General features: G+C 35.6%; 1 protein-coding gene across 2 annotated transcripts in view; it reads right to left on the bottom strand.

Moving 5' to 3' along the window:
• Nucleotides 1-12,926, bottom strand: part of LOC126354649 (UDP-glucosyltransferase 2-like) — a 132,265-nt gene that overhangs the window by 94,744 nt on the left and 24,595 nt on the right. Inside the window, exon 1 of one of the 2 annotated variants that reach the window (XM_050004421.1) lies at nucleotides 905-968. The exons of the other annotated variant lie outside the window; for it this stretch is intronic. Coding sequence (XP_049860378.1) covers nucleotides 905-922 — 18 coding nt within the window. The 5' untranslated portion in view covers nucleotides 923-968. Of the gene's footprint in view, nucleotides 1-904; nucleotides 969-12,926 lie in introns of those variants that run through there. 2 annotated transcript variants of the gene reach the window in all.

Genomic DNA, 12,926 nt, shown 5'->3' with positions numbered 1-12,926 from the left:
GAACCAGCACAAAAGAACACAAAGTGACACACATGTTAGATACAGAAGAAAAATTTTGGCTGACAAAAGACACAAATACAGACATTAGACCATTCTTGCATAGACCCCCAAACAACCCACAAGTCGAAACAACAATAACAACTTTCAACACAATCATACACAACAAAATAAATCAAAATACAACTATGGAAGATTTGCAAATACTGGTTTATATAGGAGCACTCACTTCACTAAATATAGACACTAGGCAGAGATCAGAACCAACCAACACATAGAGGAAACCCACAAAACCAGCATGGCAACACAGGCTACAGATCAGAATAGAAAAACTGAGAACAGACATCAGACAGCTAACACAATTTATAAGAAATGAAATATCAGACAAAAAACGAAAAAGGTTAGGTAAAATCTCACAACAAGAAGCGATAGAGCAATTAGACGAAAAGAATCAGAAATTACAAGCATTGGCCAAACGACTTAGAAGATACAAAGAAATAGAAGGAAACAAAACCAAACATTCAACAGAAACCAAAAGAAATTTTACCAGACAATAGACAAAACACACATTAAAATAGACAATCCACCAAACATAACAGAAATGGAACACTTCTGGAGCAAGTTATGGTCAAACCCGGTATAACATAACAGACATGCCTGGCAGATACAAGCATAAACAGACACATACAAGATGATACCATAAATGCCTAAAGCGATAATTTTGCAACATGAAGTCACCCGAGCTATTAATTCTACGCACAATTGGAAAGCCCCTGGAAAAGATAAAATAGCAAATCTCTGGCTAAAGAAGTTCACCTCAACACATTCACATCTAACTAAATTATTTAACAGTTACATTGCAGACCCATACACAGTCCCTGATAGACTTACACAAGGAATAACTTACCTGAAACCTAAAGATCATTCAGACACAGCAAACCCAGCAAAATATCGCCCCATAACATGCCTACCAACAATATACTAAATATTTGCTTCAGTCATTACATAGAAATTAATGACACATACAACACAAAACAAAATTACAAATGAAGAACAAAAAGGCTGCTACAAAGGAGCACGAGGATGTAAACAGCAACCGATAATATACAAAATATTTGCTTCAGTCATTACATAGAAATTAATGACACATACAACACAAAACAAAATTACAAATGAAGAACAAAAAGGCTGCTACAAAGGAGCACGAGGATGTAAACAGCAACCGATAATAGATGAAGAGGTGACACATCAAGCTAAAACTAAACAAAGGTCGCTACACTACGCATATGTTGATTACCAAAAACCTTTTGATAGTGTACACCACTCATAGTTACTACAAATATTGGAAATATACAAAGTAGATCCTAAATTGATATAGTTGCTAAACATAGTAATGAAAAATTGGAAAACCACACTTAACATCCAAACAAATTCAAATAATATCACATCACAGCCAATACAGATTAAGTGTGGAATATACCAAGGAGACTAATTAAGTTCTTTCTGGTTCTGCCTTGCTCTGATGTCACTATCCAACATGCTACATAATACAAATTATGGATATAATATTACTGGAACATACCAACACAAAATCACACATTTGCTATACATGGATGATCTAAAACTACTGGCAGCAAGAAATCAACAACTCAACCAATACTAAAGATAACGGAAGTATTGATAAACGATATAAATATGGCTTTTGGAACAGACAAATCTAAGAAAAATAGCATAGTCAAGGGAAAACACACTAAACAAGAAGATTACATATTGGATAACCACAGTGACTGCATAGGAGCGATGGAAAAAGCAGATACCTGTAAATATCTAGGATACAGACAAAAGCAGGAATAGATATACAAATATTAAAGAAGAACTAAAAGAAAAATATAGACAAAGACTAACAAAAATACTGAAAACATAACTGACGGCAAGAAACAAGACAAAAGCTATAAATACTTATGCTATACCAATATTGACCTACTCATTTGGAGAAGTGAAATCTAGTAACACAGACCTAGAAGCACTCAATACACTTACACGATCACAATGCCACAAATCACATCCATTCAGCAACAGAAAGATTCACATTAAGCAGAAAGGAAGGAGGAAGGGTATTTATCGACATAAAATACCTACATTATGGACTGGTAGACAATTTAAGAAAATTCTTTATAGAACTAGCACAAACTAGTAAAACACACAAAGCAATCACTCATATAAATACATACGCTACACCACTGCAATTTCATAACCACTTCCACAACCCTTTAGATCAACAGATACGAAGATAGTAAATTAGAAAAAGAAAACACTACATGGCAAGCACCCGTATCATCTAACACAGCCAGCCATCGATCAAAACGCATCTAACACATGGGTAAGAAAAGGCAATATATTCACTGAGATGGAAGGATTCATGGTTGCAATACAGGATCAAACAATAAACACCAGATATTACAGCAAGGATATTATTAAAGATCCCAACACCTCAACAGATAAATGCACACTTTGCAAACAACAAATAGAAACAGTAGATCACATCACAAGCGAATGTACAATACTAGCAAATACAGAATGCACCAGAAGACATGACAATGCAGCAAAAATAATACATCAACAACTTGCCATACAAAATAAACTAATAAAACAACACGTTCCCACATACCGGTATGCACCACAAAATGTACTGGAGAGTGATGAATACAAATTATACTGGAACAGAACCATTATAACAGATAAAACACCACCACATAACAAACCTGACATCATACTCACCAATAAAAAAAAGAAATTAACACAACTAATCGAAATATCCATACCCGATACAACAGGAGAAAAAATTGAAAAATACATCCAACTGGCTGAGGAAGTCAAGGACATGTGGAATCATGATAAAGTTGACATTATACCAATAACACTATCAACTACAGGAGTCATACCACACAATATCCACCAGTACATCAACACGATACAGCTACATCCAAACATATTGATACACGTTCAATTACCCGAAAGTTCCTAAATGCAATATAACATATACCGTACAGTTAAAATGAAGTCATGCTTCATCAAGGTCCAAATCACTTTCCATTCTTAACCAGGCATAACGTCTGAGAAAGGAAAGAATACTAATAATAATAATAATAATAATAATAATAATAATAATAATAATAATAAAGACTATAACCAACAATATAATCTTGCTGGTACACCTGTCCATTGCAATGGAAGTGTGAAAGAAAGTACTTCACAGAGGAAGCTTGGGTCAGCTAGTGAAAAATATAAGTGTTTTATGGGCGAATCAGATGTGAATGAAATATTTGATATGTCTGTCCTCAGCGGGATTTTTGAAAATTGTATAAGATGTATTTAGAGTAGTGAAGTCGGCCTGGAACACTATAAAAAATCAAGTAGGACTGAACATTGAAATGGAACTGAAGTGTGGTAAGTGTTTGTACATGATCAAGTTTTGGAGCAGTGTTGCACTAACTCCAAATGAAGAAAATGGCAGTGAAAGGTATGAACACAAAATTAAATTTGTTTATGTCTTGTGTACAATTGGTAAGCATACTACTGCAGGTGAAGTTTTCTGTGTCATGATGAGTCTTCCAACTCCCCCATCAAAGTTCACAAACTATAATAGATTTACAGCATCTGAAGTAGAAGATGTCTGTATATACTCTATGAAGAAAGCTGTGGAAGAGGCAGTAACAGAAACAGTGGTAATAGAGTCCTGACTGTAGCATTCGATGGTACCTGGCATAAATGGGTACACACATCTATTCATGGTGTAGTATATACCACCACTATGTACACAAGGAAAGTTTTAGACAGAGAAGTAATATGATAGGTATCCACAAAACATAAAGGTACACATGACAATAATTGCACAACTAACAATAGTGGCAGTAATGAAGGAATGGAGGTAGCTGTCGTTGCTAGTACATTTCAACATTCTTCTGCATGTGATAAAGTGGTGACAGTGATTCTAAAAGTTTCAAACATATTTAACAACTGGAGCCCTATGGTGATGATGTAGTGCAAAGATAGTGCTATATTGGACATGTGACTACGGCATTTGAGACTGAAAGCTATGTACAAAAAATAAAAACTCGGTAATGCTGAAGGATTGGATGGGAAAAGAAAGTTAACAGACAGTGTAGTTGACAAAATACAGAACTATAATGGAATGGCTATTAGGCAAAACACACAGTGTCAATGAAGTGAAGAATACTTTTTGGGCTCTTTTTTTCATACTCTTCCAACAAATGAAAGTCCCCATCATTTCTTGTGCCACAAAGGAGAAAACAGTCAGTGTAAGTACAACAGGGGATTGCTAACTGTTGTAGTGTACACTCGAAACATAATCTGCTTTATGTGGTAATGAAGGTGATAAAATATTTTCAGCAGCTTAGCAGCACCTGGACTGTTGAAAAACTGTGTTTCTGAAAAAATTCAAAATCCCAATGAAAGTGTAAATAGATTTATATGGTCAAGAATCATCAAGAATGTGTTTGTTGAAATAGAAACACTTCACTTTGGTGTGTGTGATATTGTTGCTGCTTTCAGTGATGACAATATTGTAAGGTGCAAAGTATTTCGAATAAAGATAGGTTTCAACATGGTACTGACAATTCTTGGATCAGACAAGGAACGTCTTTGCTCAACTGACAGGGCTGTAAGTAGCCTAGAAATACAAGAAAGAGTCAACAGGAGGAGCACAAAGAGGAATCTGGAGGAGAAGATGAAGATAATCTATCCTAAAGTCCTGGAAAGCACTAAAAAAGGTAATACAAATTTTGTCACTCAATTCCCAAAAATTTTATATTTTCATACAAATACATGTTTTCTCAGGATCCTCTAAACCACTTTGCATCAGATTTTCAGGAAATGTTACACACCCCATCTGTATAATTTAACGCAGCCTTTTTCCAAAACCATGTAACTTGTTGAACTTATAAACAAAAAAGGAACAAAATATTAATGAATTTTCGTTATAATAGAAAAATATTATTACCCCCCCAACCCCACCCCCACCCCCCATGAACCATGGACCTTGCCATTGGTGGGAAGGCTTATGTGCCTCAGCGATACAGGTAGCCGCACTGTACATGCAACCACAATGGAGGAGTATCTGTTGAGAGGCCAGACAAATATGTGGTTCCTGAAGTGGAGCACCAGCCTTTTCAGTAGTTGCAGTGGCAACACACTGAATGATTGGCTGATCTGGGCTTGTAACACTAATCAAAACAGCCAGCCAGAGTGGCTGTGCAGTTCTAGATGGTACAGTCTGGAACCGGGCCACTGCTATGGTCGCAGGTTCGACTCCTGCCTCGAGCATGGATGTGTGTGATGTCCATAGTTTAGGTAGGTTTAATTAGTTGAGTCACATAGTGCTCAGAGCCATTTTGAACCAACCAAAACAGCCTTGCTGTCCTAGTACTGCGAACAGCTGAAAGCAAGGGGAAACAACAGCCATAATTTTTCCCGACGGCATGCAGCTTTACTGTATGGTTAAATGATGATGGAGTTCTCTTGGGTAAAATATTCCAGAGGTAAAATAGTCCCCCAATTTGGATCTCCGAGCAGGGACTACTCAGGAGGATGTTGTTATAAGGAGAAAGAAAACTAGCCTCCTACAGGTCAGAGTGTGGAATGTTATATCTCTTAATTGGGCAGGTAGGTTAGAAAACGTAAAAAGGATGGATAGGTTAAGGCCATATGTAATGGGAATTAGTGTAGTTCGGTGGCAGGAGGAACAAAACTTTTGGTCAGGTGAATACAGGGCTATAAATACAAAATAGGGGCAATGGAGGAGTAGGTTTAATAATGAATAAAAGATAGGAATGACAGTAAGCTACTACAAACAGTATAGTGAACGCATTATTGTGGCCAAGATAGATAATAAGTCCACACCAATCACAGTAGTACTGCCAACTAGCTCCGCCAATGAAGAAGAGATTGATGAAATGCATGATGATATAAAAGAAATCATTCAGATCGTGAAGGGAGACGAAAATTGAATTGTCATGGGTGATTGGAATTCGATAGTAGAAAAAAGAAGAGAAGGAAACATGGTAGGTGAATGTGGAATGTGGTTATTGAATAAAACAGCAAGCCCCCTGGTAGAATTGTGTACAGACCATAACTTAATAGTAGCTAACACTTGGTTCAAGAATCATGAAAGAAGGTTGTATACATGGTAGAAGCCTGGAGATACTGGACGGTTTCAGATAGATTATATAATGGTAAGATAGATATGTAGGAACCAGGTTTTAAGTTGTAAGACATTTCCAGGGGCAAATATGGACTCTGACCACAATATATTGGTTATGAACTGTAGATTAAAGCTGAAGAAACTGCAAAAAGGTGGGGATTTAAGGAGATGTGACCTGGATGAATTGGAAGCACCAGAGGTTGTAGAGGGTTTCACAGAGAGCATTAGGGAACGATTGACAAGAATGGGGTTAAAGAAATACAGTAGAAAAAGAATGGGTAGCTTTCAGAGATGAAATAGTGAAGGCAGCAGAGGATCAAGTAGGTCAAAAGATGAGGGCTAATAGAAACCCTTGGGTAACAGAAGAGATACTGAATTTAATTGATTAAAGGACAAAATACAAAAATCCAGTAACTGAAGCAGGCAAAAAGGAATACAAACATCTCAAAAATAATATCGACAGGAAGCGCAAAATGGCTAAGCATGGATGCCTAGAGGACAAAAGTAAGGATGTAGAGGCATATACCACTAGGGTTAAGATAGATACTGCCTACAGGAAAATTAAAGAGACCTTTGGTGAAAAGAGAATCACTTGCATGAATATCAAGAGCTCAGATGGAAACCCACTTCTAATCAAAGAAAAGAAACCAGGAATGTGGAAAGAGTATATAGAGGTTCTATACAAGGGCGATGTTCTTGAGGACAAAATTATGGAAACGGAACACGATGTAGATGAAGATGAAATGGGAGATATGATACTGCATGAAGAGATTGAAAGACCTAAGTCGAAAGAAGGTAGACAACATTCCATTAGAAGTACTGATAGCCATGGGAGAGACAGCGCTGACAAAACTATACCATCTGGTGAGAAAGATGTGCGAGGCAGGAGAAATACCCTCAGACTTCAAGATGAATATAATAATTCCAATCCCAAAGAAAGCAGGTGTTGACAGATGTGAAAATTACTGAACTGTCAGTTTAATAAGTCACAGCTGCAAAATACCATTAAGAACTCTTTATAGACAAATGGAAAAACTGGTAGAAGCCGACCTTGGGGGAGATCAGTTTGGATTCCGTAGAAATGTTGGAACACGTGAGGAAATGTGGACCCTACGCCTTATCTTAGAAGATAGATTAAGAAAAGGCTAACCTACATTTCTAGCATTTGTAAACTTTGAGAAAGCTTTTGACAATGTTGACTGGAATACTCTCTTTCAAATTCTGAAGGTGGCAGGGGTAAAATACAGGGAGTGAAAGGCTATTTACAATTTGTATAGGCACCAGATGGCAGATGAAACAGTTGAGGGCCATGAAAGGGAAGCAGTGGTTGGGAAGCGAGGGAGACAGGGTTGTAGCCTACCTTGATGGTTTTCAGTCTGTATATTGAGCAAGCAGTAAAGGAAACAAAAGAAAAATTCGGAGTAGGAATTAAGATCTATCGAGAAGAAATACACACTTTGAGATTCACCAATGATATTGTAATTCTGTCAGAGAGAGTAACACACCTGGAAGAGCAGATAACAGAATAGATAGTGTCTTGAAAGGAGGATATAAGATGAACATCAACAAAAGCAAATCGAGGGTAATGGAATGTAGTCGAATTAAATCGGGCGATGCTGAGGGAATTAGATCAGGAAATGAGACACTTAAAGTAGTAGATGATATTTGCTATTTGGGGAGCAAAGTAACTGATTATGGTTGAAGTAGAGAGGATATGAAGTGTAGACTGGCAATGGCAAGGAAAGTGTTTCTGAAGAAGAGAAATTTGTTAACATCAAGTATAGATTTAAATGTCAGGAAGTCGTTTCTGAAAATATTTGTATGGAGTGTAGCCATGTATCGAAGTGAGATGTGGACAATAAATAGTTTAGACAATAAGAGAATAGAAACTTTCGTAATGTGGTGCTACAGAAGAATGCAGAAGATTGGATGGGTAGATCACATACCTAATGAGGAGGTACTGAATGGGATTGGGGAGAAGAGAAAATTGTGGCACAACTTGACTAGAAAAAGGGATCGCTTGGTAGAACATATTGTGAGGCATCAATTTAGTATTGAAGGGCAGTGTGGAAGGTAAAAATCGTAGAGGGAGATCAAGAGATGAATACACTTAACAGATTCAGAAGGATGTATGTTGCAGTAGGTACTGGGAGATGAAGAAGCTTGCACAACATAGAGTAGCTTGAAGAGCTGCATCAAAGCAGTCTCTGGACTGAAGGCCACAACAACATTTTCCTAGCTTTTCAAAAAGATATTTTAAACATGCATTTCAAAGATACATACAGAAAAATCAGTTGAATATATTTGGATGAACTATATTCATCAATTAAATGACAGATTAGCAGTAATTCATGGACATGAAGTAGTTTGAATTAAAAATTAACATAATGAACAAGAATAACACAGATTTTAACAAATTAAGTGTTTTTATTATTAATAATGCAAAAGAAATTCCTTATTTGATTAGACTTTTGAATAGTGTTCCTTACACATTTTGGAAAAGTGTAAAATATGGTAAAATTAGTACATTGATTAACAAATTACCATTTGAAATGCAGCTTCCTGGTTATAATTATGGGGTGTCTGGAACAGAATTAGATGAAACACTATATAGAGAAGATGATATTCCTTATATAGAGCTAGAAAAGAGACATAAAGCAGATAAAGAACTTTAGTTTATTGCAAAAGGAAGAATGCATGCGTCTGATGCTTCAGTCAGTGAAAAATTTGATTATTCTGTTGTTAGAAGAATAACATTCGCTAAACAAAAATTAGAGATGGCGTTTATAAAATAATCTTTATTGGTTTTTAATCTGGATAACTGAATAAATTAAGTATTGATCATACTTTAGTTCCAAGTCGTAAAATTAGACTAAAATCAATAAAAATTTAAATAAAATAATGAACAACTGAATAGTGTTGATGATAATATTACTGAAATTTACAAACAAATAATAGTAAAAACTTTTATAATTAGAAATTCAAAAAATTAATAAAATAATTAAAATTGAACATCACACAATATATTCTGAATTAAAAGCATCTGCTGTGGAAACATTTAATAGAAAGTTTGACTTACAAGGAAATTATAAATGGGTTTATTTAGTTAAAAATCTTGGTGTTCAATATAATAACACAAAACATTGAATAATACAAATGAAACAAAGAGATGTATAAAAAGAAAATGCAAAGACACTTATTGAAAATCGTTTGTGTAACAGATTTGATAGATACTCAACGTATATATGAAATAGATTATAAAGTAAGAATAAGTAAATAAAAGAAATTTTTGAAAAAAGATATATAGCAAACTGATTATCAGAATTTCTTTTTAAATTCAAGATGTTATTCATTCTAATCCTATCTCATATAAATACAATAAGATTTAAATGGGGATGAAATAAAAAGATATTTTTATGAACAAGAACTGTTATAAACAAATTTTCCAGATGTTCATTTGTTGAAACACTTTTAAGTAAGAAAGGTAACAAGGCATATATTAAATGGTTAAGATTTGATAATTCACACAATAGTTGGATCAGAGAAAATAAAATTGTCTTATAAATTTTTTTTATACAAATAGAGTTAGTTATTGATAATTTTAATGTGTTTGGTACTGAATATAATGCTCATGACACTCACTGTTTCATTAAAGAAGATAAATTATATACTGATATTAGAATAAGAGTTAACAAGAATGATCTTATGTCAGACTTATTTGAGAATTTTAAATTTCAATTAATTGAATTAGACAGTTTGATAGATTTAGTTTATTAGATGTATATAAAATGTTATAAATGTTATTTTAAATTTAATGTTATAATGTTAATGTTATAATGTTATAAATGTTATTTTAAATTTAATCATGGGAAAAGTAGTTGGAAATTCAGTTTTATTTTCTCTTAAAATTCGCTTAATTTATTATATTATCATACAATTGTTCTTGTGAATAATTTTTAAACATATTGAAATAATTTAGACAAAAAACATTGTCTAATCTCTCTTTCGTTCTTTGGATTAAATTTATTAATTATACATAATTAACTCTCAATTTTTTTTTCATTTTTATAATATTTATTTGTTTCTGAACATTTTAAAATTCTGTTCGAATAATGTAGTAATCAAAATGATAACGATATAATTTTAAAATAACAAAAGTAGGTTATATGTTTTAATCAGTTAATTGAGGATCAACATGTTGAAATAAACTAATTACTTTGTCAATTTTTCTTATAAAACATCTTTAATTCTATCATGTATGTTATGTCATCTGATCTTTTTATACAATTATTCTTAATTTTATTTACATGTTTTAAATGATTTATTTGACCTTTATAGAGTTTTCTTTACACTCGCCCTTATTTTATATTGTCCAAGTTTTCTAATTGATGGCAAAATTCTTGATAAGCCTAATCTTGAAAACTTTCTGCTAAAGGTGTTTTGGGCTTAATGCTTAACTCTTTCATGCCGGTGCCATGATTGTTGCATCGTGCGCTATGGATGAGTGACACTACTGCCCAGTTGTGCCCACTGTGTAGTGCGTTTTTCGCGCTCTCTGCGGTGCTACTCTCTCCTGCTTTCACACTCGTAACGTTATCCAATTACTGTAGTTTATATTTATTTGGGAAAAGATTCGTACAAATCACACACGTTTTAGATATTCATTTTGAATAAAAACAGTTTCTTGCATCCTTCAGATAATTCACATAATTTTTTCGTACATTCTTTACGATCTGTGCTTTGGATTCAGCTCTGGTGGGGTGGGTGCTTTGTTATTTAAAACGTGTATTTTATGAATAACTGGATTCTCAGACCAGTATTCAACAGGCTCAGTTCCTTTAATCTTGCCATGATAAACATAGTGGCAATAAAGATGTAAGCATCATTTACATTCACATCACTCAATTTTTTTAGATCCTTTCTGGAATGCAACCAGCAGGCACCATTTGAAGAAAGTATCTGTTAGTTTCCTCACACAAACTGTTTATGGTACCCATGCTAAAGAGCAAATGAATGAAACTGAGAATTCTGTCATTGTTTACGATACCTTTTAGTACAGAAATAGCTGCAGCAAATGCATATTTCTTCAGATTAAAGTTGTCATTTTATCACGTTATATTTTTCTTGTTCGGCAGTTCTGATGATTCTTCATCTATCTCACTATCTGTAGATTCGTCTTCTGTGAACTAATCCAAGTCTGGGGCTGTCAGTGGAACAGCTGGAGTAGCACATGTACCTGATGTAAGAGCAGTTACAATAGGTGTTTCATGATCATCAGTAGATTTGGACAATGATTTGCTTTCATCTTCAATGTTACTAGCCAGTATGAGAGAGAGCTTCCTCCACAGTATATCGCTTGTCTGCCATATCACATCTATAAGAAACTGAGTGACGTTAACAACATGTCACTTCAGATTAGAAAAAAGGTGAGAAATGAGAAGTGCAACTCAAGCGAAACCGTTAGGCACTCCATAGGAGAAACTTCCACACAAGTCGAGGACAGTGAAGCAGAGAAATATGACGTGTTGTGGAACTGGTACAACTAAATATCAATCAGATGGGCAACATGGGCCACACTCCACTGTTGCATCAGTATACTGACTGAGCAGCACATTCGCTCCCGACTTCTCGACTTCTACAGAATGTCACTGTGCAAAACAATTAAAGAATAAAATCGTGATTCATCAATAAAATTTGTGTTAGCATGTAAGAGTAATGAATCATTACCCTTAAAATCCTTAGACTTTTCCCTATATTTTTCTCTTACATAGTTTGATATTGCCTTTCCTGTGTTTGTAAACTCGAAAAGTTTAGCCACCTTTTTTCGTTTAAATTGAAAATAATTATTTTCATCAAATATTATTAAAACTTGTTTGTTGTTATATGGAAAATCTAATAATTATTCAATTTATATACAGTCCTGGAAATTGAAATAAGAACACCATGAATTCATTGTCCCAGGAAGGGGAAACTTTATTGACACATTCCTGGGGTCAGATACATCACATGATCACACTGACAGAACCACAGGCACATAGACACAGGCAACAGAGCATGCACAATGTCGGCACTAGTACAGTGTATATCCACCTTTCGCAGCAATGCAGGCTGCTATTCTCCCATGGAGACGATCGTAGAGATGCTGGATGTAGTCCTGTGGAACGGCTTGCCATGCCATTTCCACCTGGCGCCTCAATTGGACCAACGTTCGTGCTGGACGTGCAGACCACGTGAGACGACGCTTCATCCAGTCCCAAACATGCTCAATGGGGGACAGATCCGGAGATCTCGCTGGCCAGGGTAGTTGACTTACACCTTCTAGAGCACGTTGGGTGGCACGGGATACATGCGGACGTGCATTGTCCTGTTGGAACAGCAATTTCCCTTCCCAGTCTAGGAATGGTAGAACGATGGGTTAGATGACGGTTTGGATGTACTGTGCACTATTCAGTGTCCCCTCGACGATCACCACAGGTGTACGGCCAGTGTAGGAGATCGCTCCCCACACCATGATGCCGGGTGTTGGCCCTGTGTGCCTCGGTCGTATGCAGTCCTGATTGTGGCGCTCACCTGCACGGCGCCAAACACGCATACGACCATCATTGGCACCAATGCAGAAGCGACTCTCATCGCTGAAGACGACACGTCTCCATTCGTCCCTCCATTCACGCCTGTCGCGACACCACTGGAGGCGGGCTGCACGATGTTG

This window comes from Schistocerca gregaria, chromosome 3 (genome assembly GCF_023897955.1).
Source record: "Schistocerca gregaria isolate iqSchGreg1 chromosome 3, iqSchGreg1.2, whole genome shotgun sequence".
Taxonomy (NCBI): Eukaryota; Metazoa; Arthropoda; class Insecta; order Orthoptera; family Acrididae; genus Schistocerca; species Schistocerca gregaria.
This window is presented reverse-complemented; position numbering and strand designations above follow the sequence as displayed.